We start from the raw sequence: 13,989 nt of genomic DNA, 5'->3' as shown, positions 1-13,989 counted from the left end.
GGCAGCGTGGTGACTCTCCCCAAGGCATGCCTGCCCTGCTACTTGTCTTTTGGAAGCCTGTGTTGAGGCTCATTACACACATTTATTCTTCAGTTTTCTGCTTGGCTCGGGTTCGCAACTAAGACTCTGTTCTGAAACGATGATGTAAAATCCATATACTTTTTCTTACACATCAGTGCAGCACTTTTCCCCCCGTAGTTCATAGTAGTAGTGCTTGTGGGCAGGTTTCAAAGGAACCTCGTCTCCATATGGTTTTACTCGATAATCCTTTATCCACCATCTTCAGCTCTCATTCCGTTGCTTTCTTGCCTGTGGCTACGTTTCTATCTCTGCATCAATTAGCACAGTGATTTATACAACAAGCAAGCAGTTTAGAGGTAATGGTACACAATTAACATCTCATTCCACCATAAAGGGTATGCTAAATACCCCAGTCACTGCTTTCTCTGCCTGGAATTGAAATAAGTGTTTGTCCTAATTCATATGCTATCTGATGTGAAGTGGGCCTGCTTTGTACGGCACTACCCCATTAATCTAATTATAGATAGCTGCAAATGAAGTGCTGTCTGAGCACAGAGGCTGAAGAAAATAGCGCTTTTGTCATTTAGCATGACTCTGTGAAGCAAGATCGCACTTTACGCGGCAGCACGGCAAAATGGGAATCTGAATGATATTGCTGCCTGTTGCATCTTTCCTAATTACAACAGCATTGTAAACACAACTGGGCGCTGATATAAATAGAGCTGTAGATACGCTGTCATGTGGCTTGTAGGAGAAAATCCTTAGTGTGCTGTTGTATTAAATGATGCATCCTGATTGACAGCTACCTTGAGACTGCGCTGATGGAGTTGTCAAGGCGTTGTGCTAGCAGGCTGCTCCACCGGCTGCCTGCAGCTGGAGCCGGCTCCTCTCCGCCGCCGCCCGGCCCCGCTCCGCTCCCCGCTCCCCGCTCCCCGCTCCGCTCCCCGCGCCCGGCGGGGCTGCGCGCTGGCGCCGAGGGGAGCATCGCCTCCGCTCCCGCCCGGCCAGCCGCCGTCTGAGGCGGAGGGGATGTATCTTTGCGTGGCGTTAACCCTCGCTAGGTTTCTCCGGAGTGTTAATTATGCATCACACAAGGAATGGAAAGTGGGAAATGTGGCTGAATTACACTTCTATCTAATTAAGGTGCTGCTGCTGGACTGTGTACTCTCTGGTGGTGAGGCTCCTCTCTTTTTTCTCTCCCTTTTGCTGCTACTAAAGGCTCATGATTTTTGTGGCTGTTTTGGTTTTTTTTTACCTTTTTTTTGTTGTTTCTTTTTTTTTTTTAACTGTCTCCGTAGCATGTTGAGTGTTTGCTCTTCCATTAGACCAAAAGTGCCGTTATTTTGTGCAGGTGTTAATGCCAGCCTCACCACCGCCCCGTGGAAGTAAATTAGCTCTAGAACTCAGAGCTCGGAAAAAAGCCGCTGTGATTTGCAAAATGTCATTTATCTCCTTGTTGAGTGAGAAATCCTTGCCTCTGAAAGAAGGTGCTGCCTGACGCCTTCAAGTAATACGGAACAAATACATCGTTTTCCTGTTTAGGTGCCGTGATGGAAATCTAAGCAAGGGTATGGTCACGATGTTAAAATGTGTAACGGTTAATGAAAAAGGCAGCGTGCTCATTGTGTTCAGCCCTGGAACATTGCTTAGTATTGCTTTGAATGAATACTGAATAACGTACTCCTTGTGAATCCATGATGGTCAAACCGCAGGTGACAGCAATTAAGTGAATTGAGGCAGGATGCGGATTAGGAATGTTAAAGGGAAATTATGTGACCACAGTTAATAAATTTCACTGATTCCAAAAACGAGACTGTAAGGTTAGTGAAAATAATGGAGACGCACAGCAGACAGTTTCTCTACTGAAATCTGAGCTGCATAAGATTTTCACCCTTCTGCCCACAAGAATGACAGGCGTTTGAAAAACATGGTCGAACATTTAGGTAAAGCATACTGAAAATCCACATCTGGTCAGCAGTCCAAACACTGCCGTAAGTAACATGTGGGTAGTGATACGTTAGATTGCTCTATAAAATCTCCAATGGAGTTTGAACACTTACAGCTTCTGGGGACATGAGTTTCAGGTGTACAGGGAAGATCATATTTAAGAAACTAATGTGAGATGTAACAGAGTGCAGTTTTGGGCATTTTACTGAAGATTTACAATATTCTGTCGTACACAGCGAGGGAGCCATATCTGTGCAAACTACAGAACTTGTTTTTAAGCAAAGATGGGGTCAGATGTGCCCTGGCCACCTTTTTTGTAGCAGCCGGTCTACTTCTTGTCTACTGACTTGGGGGATCAGTATGGTATATATCTACAAAAAGCCTCCACAAAACCCAAGGTATAATTTTCACTGCATTTGCTTTCTTTCCCCCAACCCTTACTCCTTTGCACTGCTATTATTACACCTTTTGGTTTTCTTCTTTTTTGTCACAGAGATTTGGTTGTAAGAGGTAGTTTTGCATTACATAAACATCCAATTCATTTAGCGGGAGAGGTAGGACAGGATACTGTTACCCTTAGAAAACTATTAAGTAACATCACTTTTCCCTGCTGTAATTTTTGTCAACTGATTGTGGACTCCAACAGTCTTGTGGAAAAGAAACACCTGTTTTCTATGCCGTCAAAAGCTGTACGGCTCCTTTCGGGTACCTCTTTATTAACTTTGCTTTGGCTGGCAGAATTAGGCTCTGAAACCCTGCGGAGTGGAGCGGTGGATGGTGACAACTACTCATCAGCGGAGATCTGATGGCTAGCAGATTTCCTTGCTCTGAGAGTCCACCCGCAATCTATTTATGACTCCAACAGATGTTTCTTCTGGTTAAGGCCAGTGGAAACCTTCTGGTCTCTATTTATAACCCAAACTTCACAGCCTGCCCCAATTTACGCCCCTTCTTTCTCCCATCTCCTCCTCCTCCTTGTGAGGATGCAGGAAAAAAACCCCGAACCGTGTCCGCACGCCGTTAGTAGCATATCAAAACTTCTGCTTCATATGTTCAGTGTTGTCCTCACTAAATCAGAGGCACAGCAGCAGTGTTACTCATGTAATGAAGAAAAGTGGTATGTTCTTAATTGTCTTTGTTTTAGCGGCACGGGCAGGCGTTGCTTGACGTGGTCTTCCAGAGAGCCTTGAGGTTCCCACTGAGCCGCAGGCTGCACCTCGGTGAGGTGCAGAGCCCCCCTGCACCCCTCTGCACAACTCGTCCCCAAGAGATAGGAAACAGCGTTACAAAGGGACGCTGAAGCGGGTATTTAGTGGGGTCCAGCCAGCAGCAGAAATACATCAAAGGTAATCTTAAAGAAGGAACCTTTCTTTGCGGCTTTGTCTTTTTATATTCTGAAAGGTCATTTGTGAGCCAACTGTGCCAAAAAAGGCCTTTCCCCAGAAGTTTACTGTTGTTATTTTTTACTTTTTGATTACAGTAACTTGCTTATCCCCCAAACAGACTAAAGAACAATAAACAAATACAAAAGGAAAAGGAACAGCTCATCAATAACAAAGACCTGCGTTTTAAAGCTTTGAGTGTACTGACTCTTACATCTCACTCCAAGCAAAGCAGGAGTCCTGCAGAGAAAGGAATCTAAAAGATATGAAAATTATAAAGATAGTAAAAACAATGTTTGGTAGGGATATTTTAGCTTGGTGTGGAGAACTGAGCTTTAAAGCGCAGCGTACTGAGAAACATGGTTTTTCCCCCACTGCTGTACGTTGTGGAGCGCATAGGGAATTCTGTATTTCAGTCCCTGCGAAATACTGTAACCTAGATGAATGCAGAAGGTCTAGCTTTCGCGTCAAGTTTAAATTTCGACATTGGGCAGCTTGGAAGTCTTATATGTGGCTTAAAAAACTAAATGGCATCTAAACCTAATCCTTTGAAATCATATCAAAATAGTATCTTGCAAGAGGCAACAACACAGTCCACAAATGTAACTTATTTCTGTGTTCTTCCTTTTTTTTTCTTTCTTTTTTTTTTTTTTATTTTCAAACTCTGAGTACAAAGAAGACACTAACCATGGATACTGAAACTGTGCAATTTGGTGTAATTATATTCCCCCCCATAGATTTAATGAAGGACTTTTAAGTACAATTTATCTTTGATAAATAGTCCCTCTGCACAGAATGTTTATTAGATTGACAGCAGAATACACTCTGCAAGCTTTTTTTCCTTGCCACTTATGACTCAGATGAATTTTAATAGGAGTAAAAAGCTTTTATTTGCACAGTAATTTCACTTAAGGATCATATCCTTCAGAAACTGGCAGACACTTGTATGTCTTGATTGCAAAACAGACACTCAAGAGTAAAGAAACATGCATAAGATGTTATTATTTGACTTGTCACACTGCTGCAATTCTATTTGCAACTTATGTCATCAAATCTCCTATAGGCATCACCTCCCCTCTCCCTACAGCATACATGCAAGTGTGCATACGTGCATGCGTACGAACACACACACGCGCTTTACTTTGAGAAAAAGAAACTGCAAGGGGCACACCGCATTGAATGTAGTTGCTTGTGCAGGGAGAGAACTAGCTGTATTTTGGGTTGGAAAACGCGAGTGCCACAGTCTTAATTGTCATGATGGTGCCTGCGGGAGGCTTGGAGTTAAAGCAGCTTTTTGCATACAAAATGGTGCTGGTTTCCCTGTGCCGTATCAACTGTAACCGAGGCACATGTGTGGGAACGGGTTCTCAAATCTTTGGGTGCCACTTAACAGCTTCTGGGAATATTGTTGTGGCATTTTATTACATTTCCCGGGGTGGGGCGGGGGGGGGGGATCAGTTCGTTTAACCATTTGCTTGTATTTCTGATTAGAAGCGAGTATTTCTAACTGAGTGGCTGCACCGTTCGTTGCACATGGTCTTGTGTGTCCAAACACCGTTTATGGAGGATGATAATCCTCTGTTACGTTGTTTTAATTTGGCTTTGAAAGCTGCTTTTTAAAGATGTCATTGCAGAGTTAATCACCTTTTGCATGCATTTCTGAATACCTTGTTCTACTCTCTACAGAAGCAGAAGGTAGAGTCCCCCTTTACCTTCACCATAAGGGTATCGGATTTTTTCTGTCTGTGTAAAAATGAGAAGTAAAGACGTTTTATTGCTAATAAAACAATAGCTAATTGTTTTGGAGGAGAACATACTGTTCAAAGCAAGGTGTTGAACTTTACATCAGCAAAATACACATTTGAATTGTAAATGCAGTTCATCCAATGCTTATTATTAAAACCTTTCTTTAAATTATTGATGAACTGTGGTGCTGGTCTTCACGCAGTTGGCCTTGGTGAGGCAGGAGTTTCACGCAGAGACCTGCTGCCATCTACTGGCTTTTTTGCATTCATTTTCAAGTGCACTGGGACAAATGTGAAGGCCATCTGTCTAAAAGCAATGAATGATCTGTCAGAGTGATTCCAAGTTTTTAAAAACCAAAAGCCTGGAGCTGAAATTAGTGTACACACCTGTATGTTTTCGGAAAGGTCTTGTTTAAAAGGATGCTCTCAGACACTTGAGGTTCATCACACTCTTTTCCATTTCTAATTGCTATAAAACATACTAGAGAAAACATGATTTTTTCTCAGGGTAGATAACAGCTGCTGAACAGTTTTTATTGCAGATGAAATATATTCAGATGATATATTTCTAAAATGTTCCATCTTTCTGCCTGTGCATGAAAAAATGGAAGTGAAATTGTTGAATATGTTCTAATCGCAAAATCTAAGCAAGTTATTCACTTTAAACATTAAATACATGATAAAAATAGATGTTTAAAAAGTAAAAGTAATGTTTAAAGTTAATCATGTCATTGAAAGTCTGGCAGACTTTCCCAAGAAGTCAATTTCTAATTCAGCACAGCACTGGAAACGAATCCCTCAATATTCCTTACCCACTAAAGATAACGTGCAATAAGCGTAAGGATATTTCTGTTTCTTTTAAATTTGTATCTCCCCTCTCTACCCCCAATTTTTAAATGAACCTGACATTTCTTTACTGTACTTGATTCTTTCCTTTTATATGCTCATTGCTGCAGTTTGGGATTGCATATTTTTCTTTCTGCATCGTGAAAATGAAACTGAATAAAGATTTTGAAGAGTGATTTTTAGACACTCCTGTGAAGAATACATAACAGATGTACTATATAAAAACATGCCATAAAATAGTGCAGATTATTGACTGGAATTCACCAAGGTGCAGTTTTCTAAAACATTCCTCTTCCTATTCTTTAGTACAAATTACAAATACTGACGAAGGTTGCTGCAGAGCTGAGCAAGTACATGCCACAGAAAGCAGCAGAGGACACCTCCAGCATTTTGAGATCTCCCATGCCTGGAGCAGTGGTGGCAGTTTCTGTCAAGCCTGGGGACATGGTAAGAAATGTGATCTATATATCTGCATTTTCATTATATATTCCACACAAATTTCTCCTTGGTGCAACTGAAACTACAGGTCACAGGGTTTTTTTTTTTTTTTACGTCACCTGTAGAATAAAGTGTGCTGCCTTTCATTTGAATTAAAAAACTAATAAGGATGCACGATTCAAATTAAACTGGCTTTAAAAGGAATGTTCTTAGCTGGGTACAAGCCCACAGCTGAAACTCAATGAATAGCTTTGTTTTTTATGACAAATGCCTTGGTAGGGAAAAAAAAAATTGTGCGTGTGTGTGTATATGTGCATGTAAATATATGTAAGTATATTTGTGCTGTTAGTACAAGCAGGAGAGGATTGTGGATTTTTCTGCCTTGAAGCAATGAAAATATACAAAGCACAAGGGACGCAGGGTAGATATTTAACTTTTTTGTCCTTTCCTCCCCCTGTTTTTTTTAACAATCCCCATGTTAGCATTTTGCAAGACATACAACTTTGCTGAATTGGGAATTCCCAGTCTCTTATGGGAATCCTCTTGTCCTGCAGAAGGAATAAACTTGACATACGGAAGGGCAACAGAACACGCTGTTGCTGTCCTGGGGATTTCCAGTGCTGCTTACCTCACGTTGAGCTGGAAATGAATGTAAACACAGTGTTTTAGACTTACATCTAAATACTCACTTGAACTCAGCTTTATATGAAATTCTACCACATTGTATCATACGTTATTTCTAAGGTCAGGGCCCTTATCTCTCATAACCATTGAAAGCAACAGAGCGATGCAGACCAGGAATATCGGAATTGGATTGTGCAGATTAATTTTAAAGCACTGTTGTCAGTTAAATGATGCCATAAACATGTATGTGGCACTTAGATACACACAGAAAGCTTTAGTCACAGAGTTCATAATTTATGGCAATGAAACCTAGATTTTCTTGAGAGATGATATAGAAGTGGGATCAAGATCTCAAGTCCAAAATTAGCTCTGCACTTACTATGTGACGGTCAGCAATCGTGCTGGTAAAGTGATTTGTTTGCTTACATTTTGCTATAACGGGACTTTTGTTTTCAGAATATATGGATATTTCTGACTATTTACAGAGAGAAGGGAGTCATCATGTTAATAGTAAAGATCCGTAGGTGCAAATGTTTATAATAATGAAATAAAGACATTTCTGAGAAAACAGAACTAAGTACAGCTGAGTAGAAATTAGCAGGCGAGAAATTCTTTTAGCTTCTACACCTAACTTTCTGGTTTTGTGATCTATACATGCACACACACACTGTTTATACCTTTAAAACCAGCAGCACTCAATTAAAATTAATCACTGTCATCGCGTGGATAGAGAAATTTGTATTTCTCTGTCTAGGCAGTAAGAGTGGCTGAGTGAGGGAGATCTTAAGCAAATACTATTTTTGCAAAGAATGAAGGGAAGCATTTTTAAGGCAAGGATTTTGAGCCTTTTTAAATTTGTTTAAGATTTTTTTGAGAAGTTAATTCTGCTAAATGTTACCAGCCTTCTTGCCCTGAAGAATAGTTCTTGTTGTCTTGAAGGAATAGCACCAGTGGAGAAGGAGGCCAGAGTGAAAGAGATTTTAAGTAAAATAAATAAATGAACCTCCCTCCACAAATCCACAAGTGGTGCAGTGCAGTGCATCAGAGCACAAGTTGTTAAATAATGTGTGGAGATTTTTTTTTTTCCTTTTCTCCTCCCCTGCAGCTTTTTGCTGGAGGCACTGAGTGGCAGAGCATTTGAATGGCATAATCTAGGTTCTGCTGACCTGAGCTTGTCAATGCTAATTGTGTGGCTTTAATTGCAAAAACACGTTTGCGTTATTGAAAAGGGTTTAACTTAAATCCTTCCTTTTCAGGACTAGTGTCACAACGTTAAAAAAAAGCGAGCCAGCGAGTGAGATGAGGGTAGCATCAGCTATTGGCACTGAATAAGCAGTGGGATGGTGTGATTCAGATTACACGTCTTGGCTGTCCGTCAGAAACCAGCTCACTCACTACAGCTGTTCAAGGCGTGATGGGCAGGGAACTGTAGCTCCCTGATAAATACCGCTCTTTTTGTTGCACTGCTTGGGAAAAGTCTGATTTCTTTAGTCTGCTGGAGAAATGGGAATTTAAGTAGCTCCTATTCTGTGTTTGCAGCTGGGTTTGGCAGCTCAAATTTGCACGGCGTGTGAAAACAGCACAGCTGAAAAATGGGAGAGCATGAGGTAGTTGTCCGTCCTTCCGCTCAGGTGTTGCTGCTGCTAGCAATAAAGCTGCCTGGTTATTAGCTGCTCCGAGATGGTTTTCTCCTAACCTGGGGTCTATGCTAAATAGTGTTAGTGCAGCACAGTCCCTGCAACAGTGCTGCGCTCAGAGAGATGCTCTCAGAGCGGTCAGTAGCATGGGGAGCTGGGCTGCCGTACCCCTCCTTCAGCTGTAACTTTACAAATGGTGAAGAAACTCCTAGAGAGGGACATCTCGTCTTTGTCTGAATGGCCGCACTTGCAAACTCGTGTTTATTGCCTGCGGTTCAGCTATAGGGCATCACGCCCGGTCACATAAAGCATATGGTGTTTGTTAGTCCCTCTCTGTGTGTCCTTAGCCAAATGAGAAGGCGACGCTGATCTCTGCGTTGGTTTTTCTCACTCAATGTATCGTCATTTTTCCTTGAAGCGTAGTGTTCTCCTTTGGCTGCTGTTGCTGAAAACTACTTTGGTCTGATGAAGCCCCATAGAAGATTGTGTGAGCATCCTCTACCCAGCTGGTCTGATAAGCAGTTTTCAATTCGTTTTTGCCAAAAGATATTTCATATGCAAGGAATTTATTTTCTTTTGTCTGTAAGATGATCTATAGATTTTAGTAACACAGTGGGGAAGTGCTGTTTGTCATTTAGGGAGAAGCAGAACTTGTGATGCTGCCAATTTTTTTAGCTTTTTAGTTACTTTCTACTTTCTTTATTTTCCTTCATGTGATCAGAAGACTGTAATTAGTTGTCACTCAGTTATTCCTGGAAACACAATGAAGGCACTCAGAAGCAGAAAGCAACACAAACAACAAAACAATTTGAAATCTGGCTGAATGGAAAGAAGGTTAATATTATTTAGGGAAAGAAGGTTTGAATTTAGCTTACATTCCTCATGATAACACAGTCACGTTATATAGGAAATATCCATTTGGAGGGGGAGGGTGTTTGCATGTTTATTTTGTAAGGAGATCGTTAATGACGAGTGTGCATTAGGATGAAATTCGGTTTTGGGAGAGTTACTTTTTGGTTCCCCATGGTGCCAAGGGCAAGAGAAACCACTGGGCTTCAAGGGTCCAGGCAAGGCAAGAGAAACCACTGGGCTTCAAGGGACTCGCTCTGTTTCTGCCGGCACTGATGGCAGCACAAGCCAGCCCTGCTAGGACATGACGGTATTTTCCTGCCGGAGTGTGGAGGTGGCACTGCACCCCGTTTTAACGTCACCACAACTACCACAAATACAGCACCATAAAAACTACTAAAGCTGCACAAATTTGCTGCTTTACTTAGAAGGGTAGGAAATAGGCAGGTACTTGCAAATATTTCTTCTTCTGCTTGAGTTGTTTGGCTTGATTTTTTTTTTTGCATGTAGGATTCTGTGCACTGAAACTGCAGGAGCAGGGAAAGCCCAAGATCCTAATGGTTGAACAGGGAAAGCAATGTTGTCATACCCCATTTACAGCAAGCCACCCAAAGTGCTCCCACAACTGATTCAAAGTTTGGTAGTCTGAACTGAGCACAGCCACAAAAAAGGTCTTAAGTGTCCTGATTGCTTTATAGTCTTTGCTATATTTTCACCTGTGAATATAGTTTTTGCCTTTTCAGTTTTCTCTCTGTCAGAAATGCAAAGGTGTTTTTCTTTTAGCTGTATGTTTCTGTTGGTTGTTTTTTGATTAAATTAGGCAGAACAGGTGGCATTACTAAGCCAAGCATTGGTCAATAAGCTAACATCAGTGCTGGTAGCCTAAATCACTTTAATGATTCCCCCCATCCATAAATATGTAAGAGCAAAGCACCTCTGCGTAAACAGCCCACCGTTTCTGAATCTTTGTAGGATTATGGCCAAAAGAAGAGGGCAGTTAATTATTTTGACCTAAGTTTCTAAATGTCCTCTCTTCTTCCCAGTAATTCAAGATTACCCCAGGTTTTGGAAGTTATCGCCATTCAAACCACTCTTTAAATGGACTTATATAAAAATTTCTTATGATTTCCAGTTGGTGCTATTGTAGCCATGGGTATTGATACTGCATGGGATGATTTTTTTTCTACCAAGATGTCAGCTATTAAATGTATATGCTAATTATCTCAGTAATTTCAAAATTGGGTATCTTGAAGGCTGCTTTAGTTGTATAATTTACAAAATGCATTCCTGGCAATGATTCCACATTTTAAAAACAACTGAGGATGATGTTTTAAGCTGCATTCCAGTTCTTCTACACTGCATTTGTCTTCCAGTTCAGTTGCATGCACGTTATTTCAATTTCTCTTGTTATTCTTTAGAAAAATAGTTTGAAAAAAAAATCTTTCTCCACAATTTTCCATTTCACAAGCCTAGGAAAGTTCTTGCTATGGGAAAAGATATGTTTTGCTTGACCTCTACTGCTGAAATGCTCACAACTAAAAAACAAAAACCAGCTTCCTAAATTCTGTTTCTCACTACATCGTTCATTCTTGTGAAAGAAAAGGTGGACTTATAAAGTTCCCTGTTGCCATCAGCCAGTTGTGTGTTGTTTTAAATAATATTTGCCCTTCAGACCTCAAAACCTATAAATAAATAAATTTAAAAAAAATTTTCCTCTTTCTTAGCTTATACCTGTAATTATACTGCTTGGAATTTGTAACAGAGAAATAACAACCAGGAAAACCAGTAAAAATTTATTTGCTTAAGTAACAGTTTTACATTTTATATAGACAAATATAGTATCAATTAATAATTTAGTAAGATATTCTTAAATTCAAATAAGATTTTTCTCTTGTCCGTGAACATTTTTTCTTTTATTGTTCTGTTTTTCCTTTTTCTTTCCCTTTACCTCCTTTCCTTCCTCCTGTTCTTCAGCGATCCCAGAGCAAATATTAACTGCATTTTTCTGTTAAAAGGAGTTTGTAAGCTTGACCAAATGTGGTCACGAATCTTGTATAGTTTTTATGATTCTGTGCATTAAATATTTTTTTTGGGGGTGTGTTTTTGTGGGGGGAAAAAACCTATTGGTAAAGAGGAAATGAAACCATTTTCACAGTTGTGAAATTTCAAGAGTAAAAGCATTCAAATATTTCACCATCCTTATAGCACAAGGCTTCAAGTAATAACTGTGGTTACATTAAAAAAAGCCAAACTATAGCAATTGCTCATAATGTATTTCTGTAAGTTTTATATTTGACTTGAATAGATTTTTCTTCTATATCTTTATGCAATTGCACGGACATAGGTTTGTGTTCGAGTGTGGTGTAATTAAGAATGAAATCCTATTCCGATGATGAGGTACAAATATTCAACATTATTAGAGTTTCCTCCAAGGGGAAAAATGCTACCATCCTGTGGAAAGAAATCATAGATTTTTTTTTTTTTTTTATTGGTGTGCTTTGCCTTTTGGAATGATAAGCAACTTTTTAGCCATTATTGAAAAAGTTGACTGATAAAGGTTGCTGTGATGGAAACTAAGCTTTGCCTTGGGCTGAGTGGCACAAGAATCACCCCCAGAAGTGCTCTGCCTGCGGATCATTTCCCCAGCACGCTGGGATCTCAGAAGCAGTTGGGGAAGCATGTTTTGGATAAGTGGGAGTGCAATGACCAGTGCTTATTGCTGGCAGGGGGACATCACTGACCTTTGGTTAATCGGAGGTCACAAAATTTGGGATGTGCTATCTTGGTTAAAAGAGTGTGGCAAAAAAAGTTTAATAATGATTTCTCAAGTACTATTAATTGCCCCTAATTATATTTGCAGCTCTGTAGCTCCGGTTTCAAAGTTAATTTGGAAAGAAGGGAAAACCTGCACTAATTATTTTACATGGTAATGGACAATGTCAAGGCATTTCAATTGCTGCTCATCCAATTCCTCTTGATTTGTTTTCTTGTTGGATGCTTGCTGCCAGATTGCCAACAAGTCAGAGAGAAAAAAATCTGGGAAGGGAATGATACCAGCATGGACTAAGTTTAAACAACAAATAAACAAACAAAAATCCCAGTATCTTCATCAGGGGTTTAGATAGTGAATGCATACTTAATTCACTGTTCAGTGGTTTTGCACAAGCATAAACAAGAATGTTTATAGTGTATATATAATGTTAATGTTGTAGTTATTTTGCAGAAGGCTACGAGAGAGGGTAACTGGATTTCATATGGCACCGTCTTGCGTTGCCCCTTCTTAGTTACAAGGCTCAATAGGGACACAAGTCTCAGCACAGCAGAAATTGCGCAGGATATTTACTGCTGTCTCCCCAAAGCTGAGAAAGGAGATACCAATAAAATCCAGTTCTCACTTCACTTTTAATCCAATTCTCACTTCACTTTTAACCAAATCTAAGATCCTTTTTGCTTAAGGCTGTCATTGTTTTTTTCGCTTCAGCTCCAAGAGCTTTAAAAATGTTACGCATCGGAGCACCTGTGTTCTAAATATAATGGTCTTAAAAATGTAATTGAGGGATTTTCACTTTTGTAGGCAAATCAGCAGGGTTGATATTGATCCATCTTTTTAGGGAACCACAGTGCACCAGAAGGTGATACTGTAGAGGGCCCCGTAAACCCTCGGAGCCTTCTGTCTAATTTGGCAGAAAAACACAGAATGTCGGACAACAAAAGAACGATCCGATTCCGTAAGAAATCTTCATCCCTCCCACCCCCTTTTCACAAGATTTAAAAAAAAAAAAAAAAAAAAAAAAAAAAAAAAAAAAAAAGGACTTAATTTTTTCAGCTGCACACAATGATTTGGTGTTCACTCTTGCATTGAAACAGTCGCTGTCAGAACAGGCAGGAAACAGTTTTCTTTTAATTGCTGAAATCATTCGGAAGTGCTTCATGCACGGCTTCTATACAGCAGATGCTGTGCATTAATTGGCCTGTGTAGGGCTGACCCAGGGTTCCTTGCAGCGGGCCCAATTTTAGGCAGAGGGTTTAAATAGCTTATTTCTTATTTTGTATAACCTGGCGTACATTACGAGCGCGCTTGCACGTAGGGTATTTCATGGTCTGCAGTTTCTAATGTCATGTGGGTTTCAAAACCTGTGTTTCTCTGGTAATGTACTAGCAGCAGGTAAGCTCTAAATACCATCCATCAGGAGCTAATTTTTTATCCAGATACTCCAATGACTGATGAACCTGTCTTTTGTATGAATGTTCAGCACAGGAGAAAGCCATATGCCCCTGGCACTGGTTCCTATGCATTCTTTACAGTTCGTAGTGAGGAGATTAAGAAAAAACCAAACCCTTACATTTACATGTCTTTCATTTATTTAGCAGTTAGCACTTTCTAAATAGCTCTATTTTTTTTTTTTTTTTTTTTTTTTAAACAGCGAAAGGAGATTTAGGTCTCTTAAAGCAATCTGACTACCACTACTCATTTTCTTTATCAGGAATATTACTGCACAC

General features: G+C 40.1%; 1 protein-coding gene across 1 annotated transcript in view; it reads left to right on the top strand.

The window, feature by feature from the left end:
• Positions 1-13,989, top strand: part of PCCA (propionyl-CoA carboxylase subunit alpha) — a 299,930-nt gene that overhangs the window by 277,078 nt on the left and 8,863 nt on the right. Inside the window, exon 22 of the mRNA XM_075526371.1 lies at positions 6,248-6,388. Coding sequence (XP_075382486.1) covers positions 6,248-6,388 — 141 coding nt within the window. The remainder of the gene's footprint in view (positions 1-6,247; positions 6,389-13,989) is intronic.

Source organism: Mycteria americana, chromosome 1, assembly GCF_035582795.1.
Source record: "Mycteria americana isolate JAX WOST 10 ecotype Jacksonville Zoo and Gardens chromosome 1, USCA_MyAme_1.0, whole genome shotgun sequence".
NCBI classification, from domain to species: Eukaryota; Metazoa; Chordata; class Aves; order Ciconiiformes; family Ciconiidae; genus Mycteria; species Mycteria americana.
The sequence above is the reverse complement of the archived record's forward strand: the minus strand, read 5'-3'. Positions and strand labels throughout refer to the sequence as shown.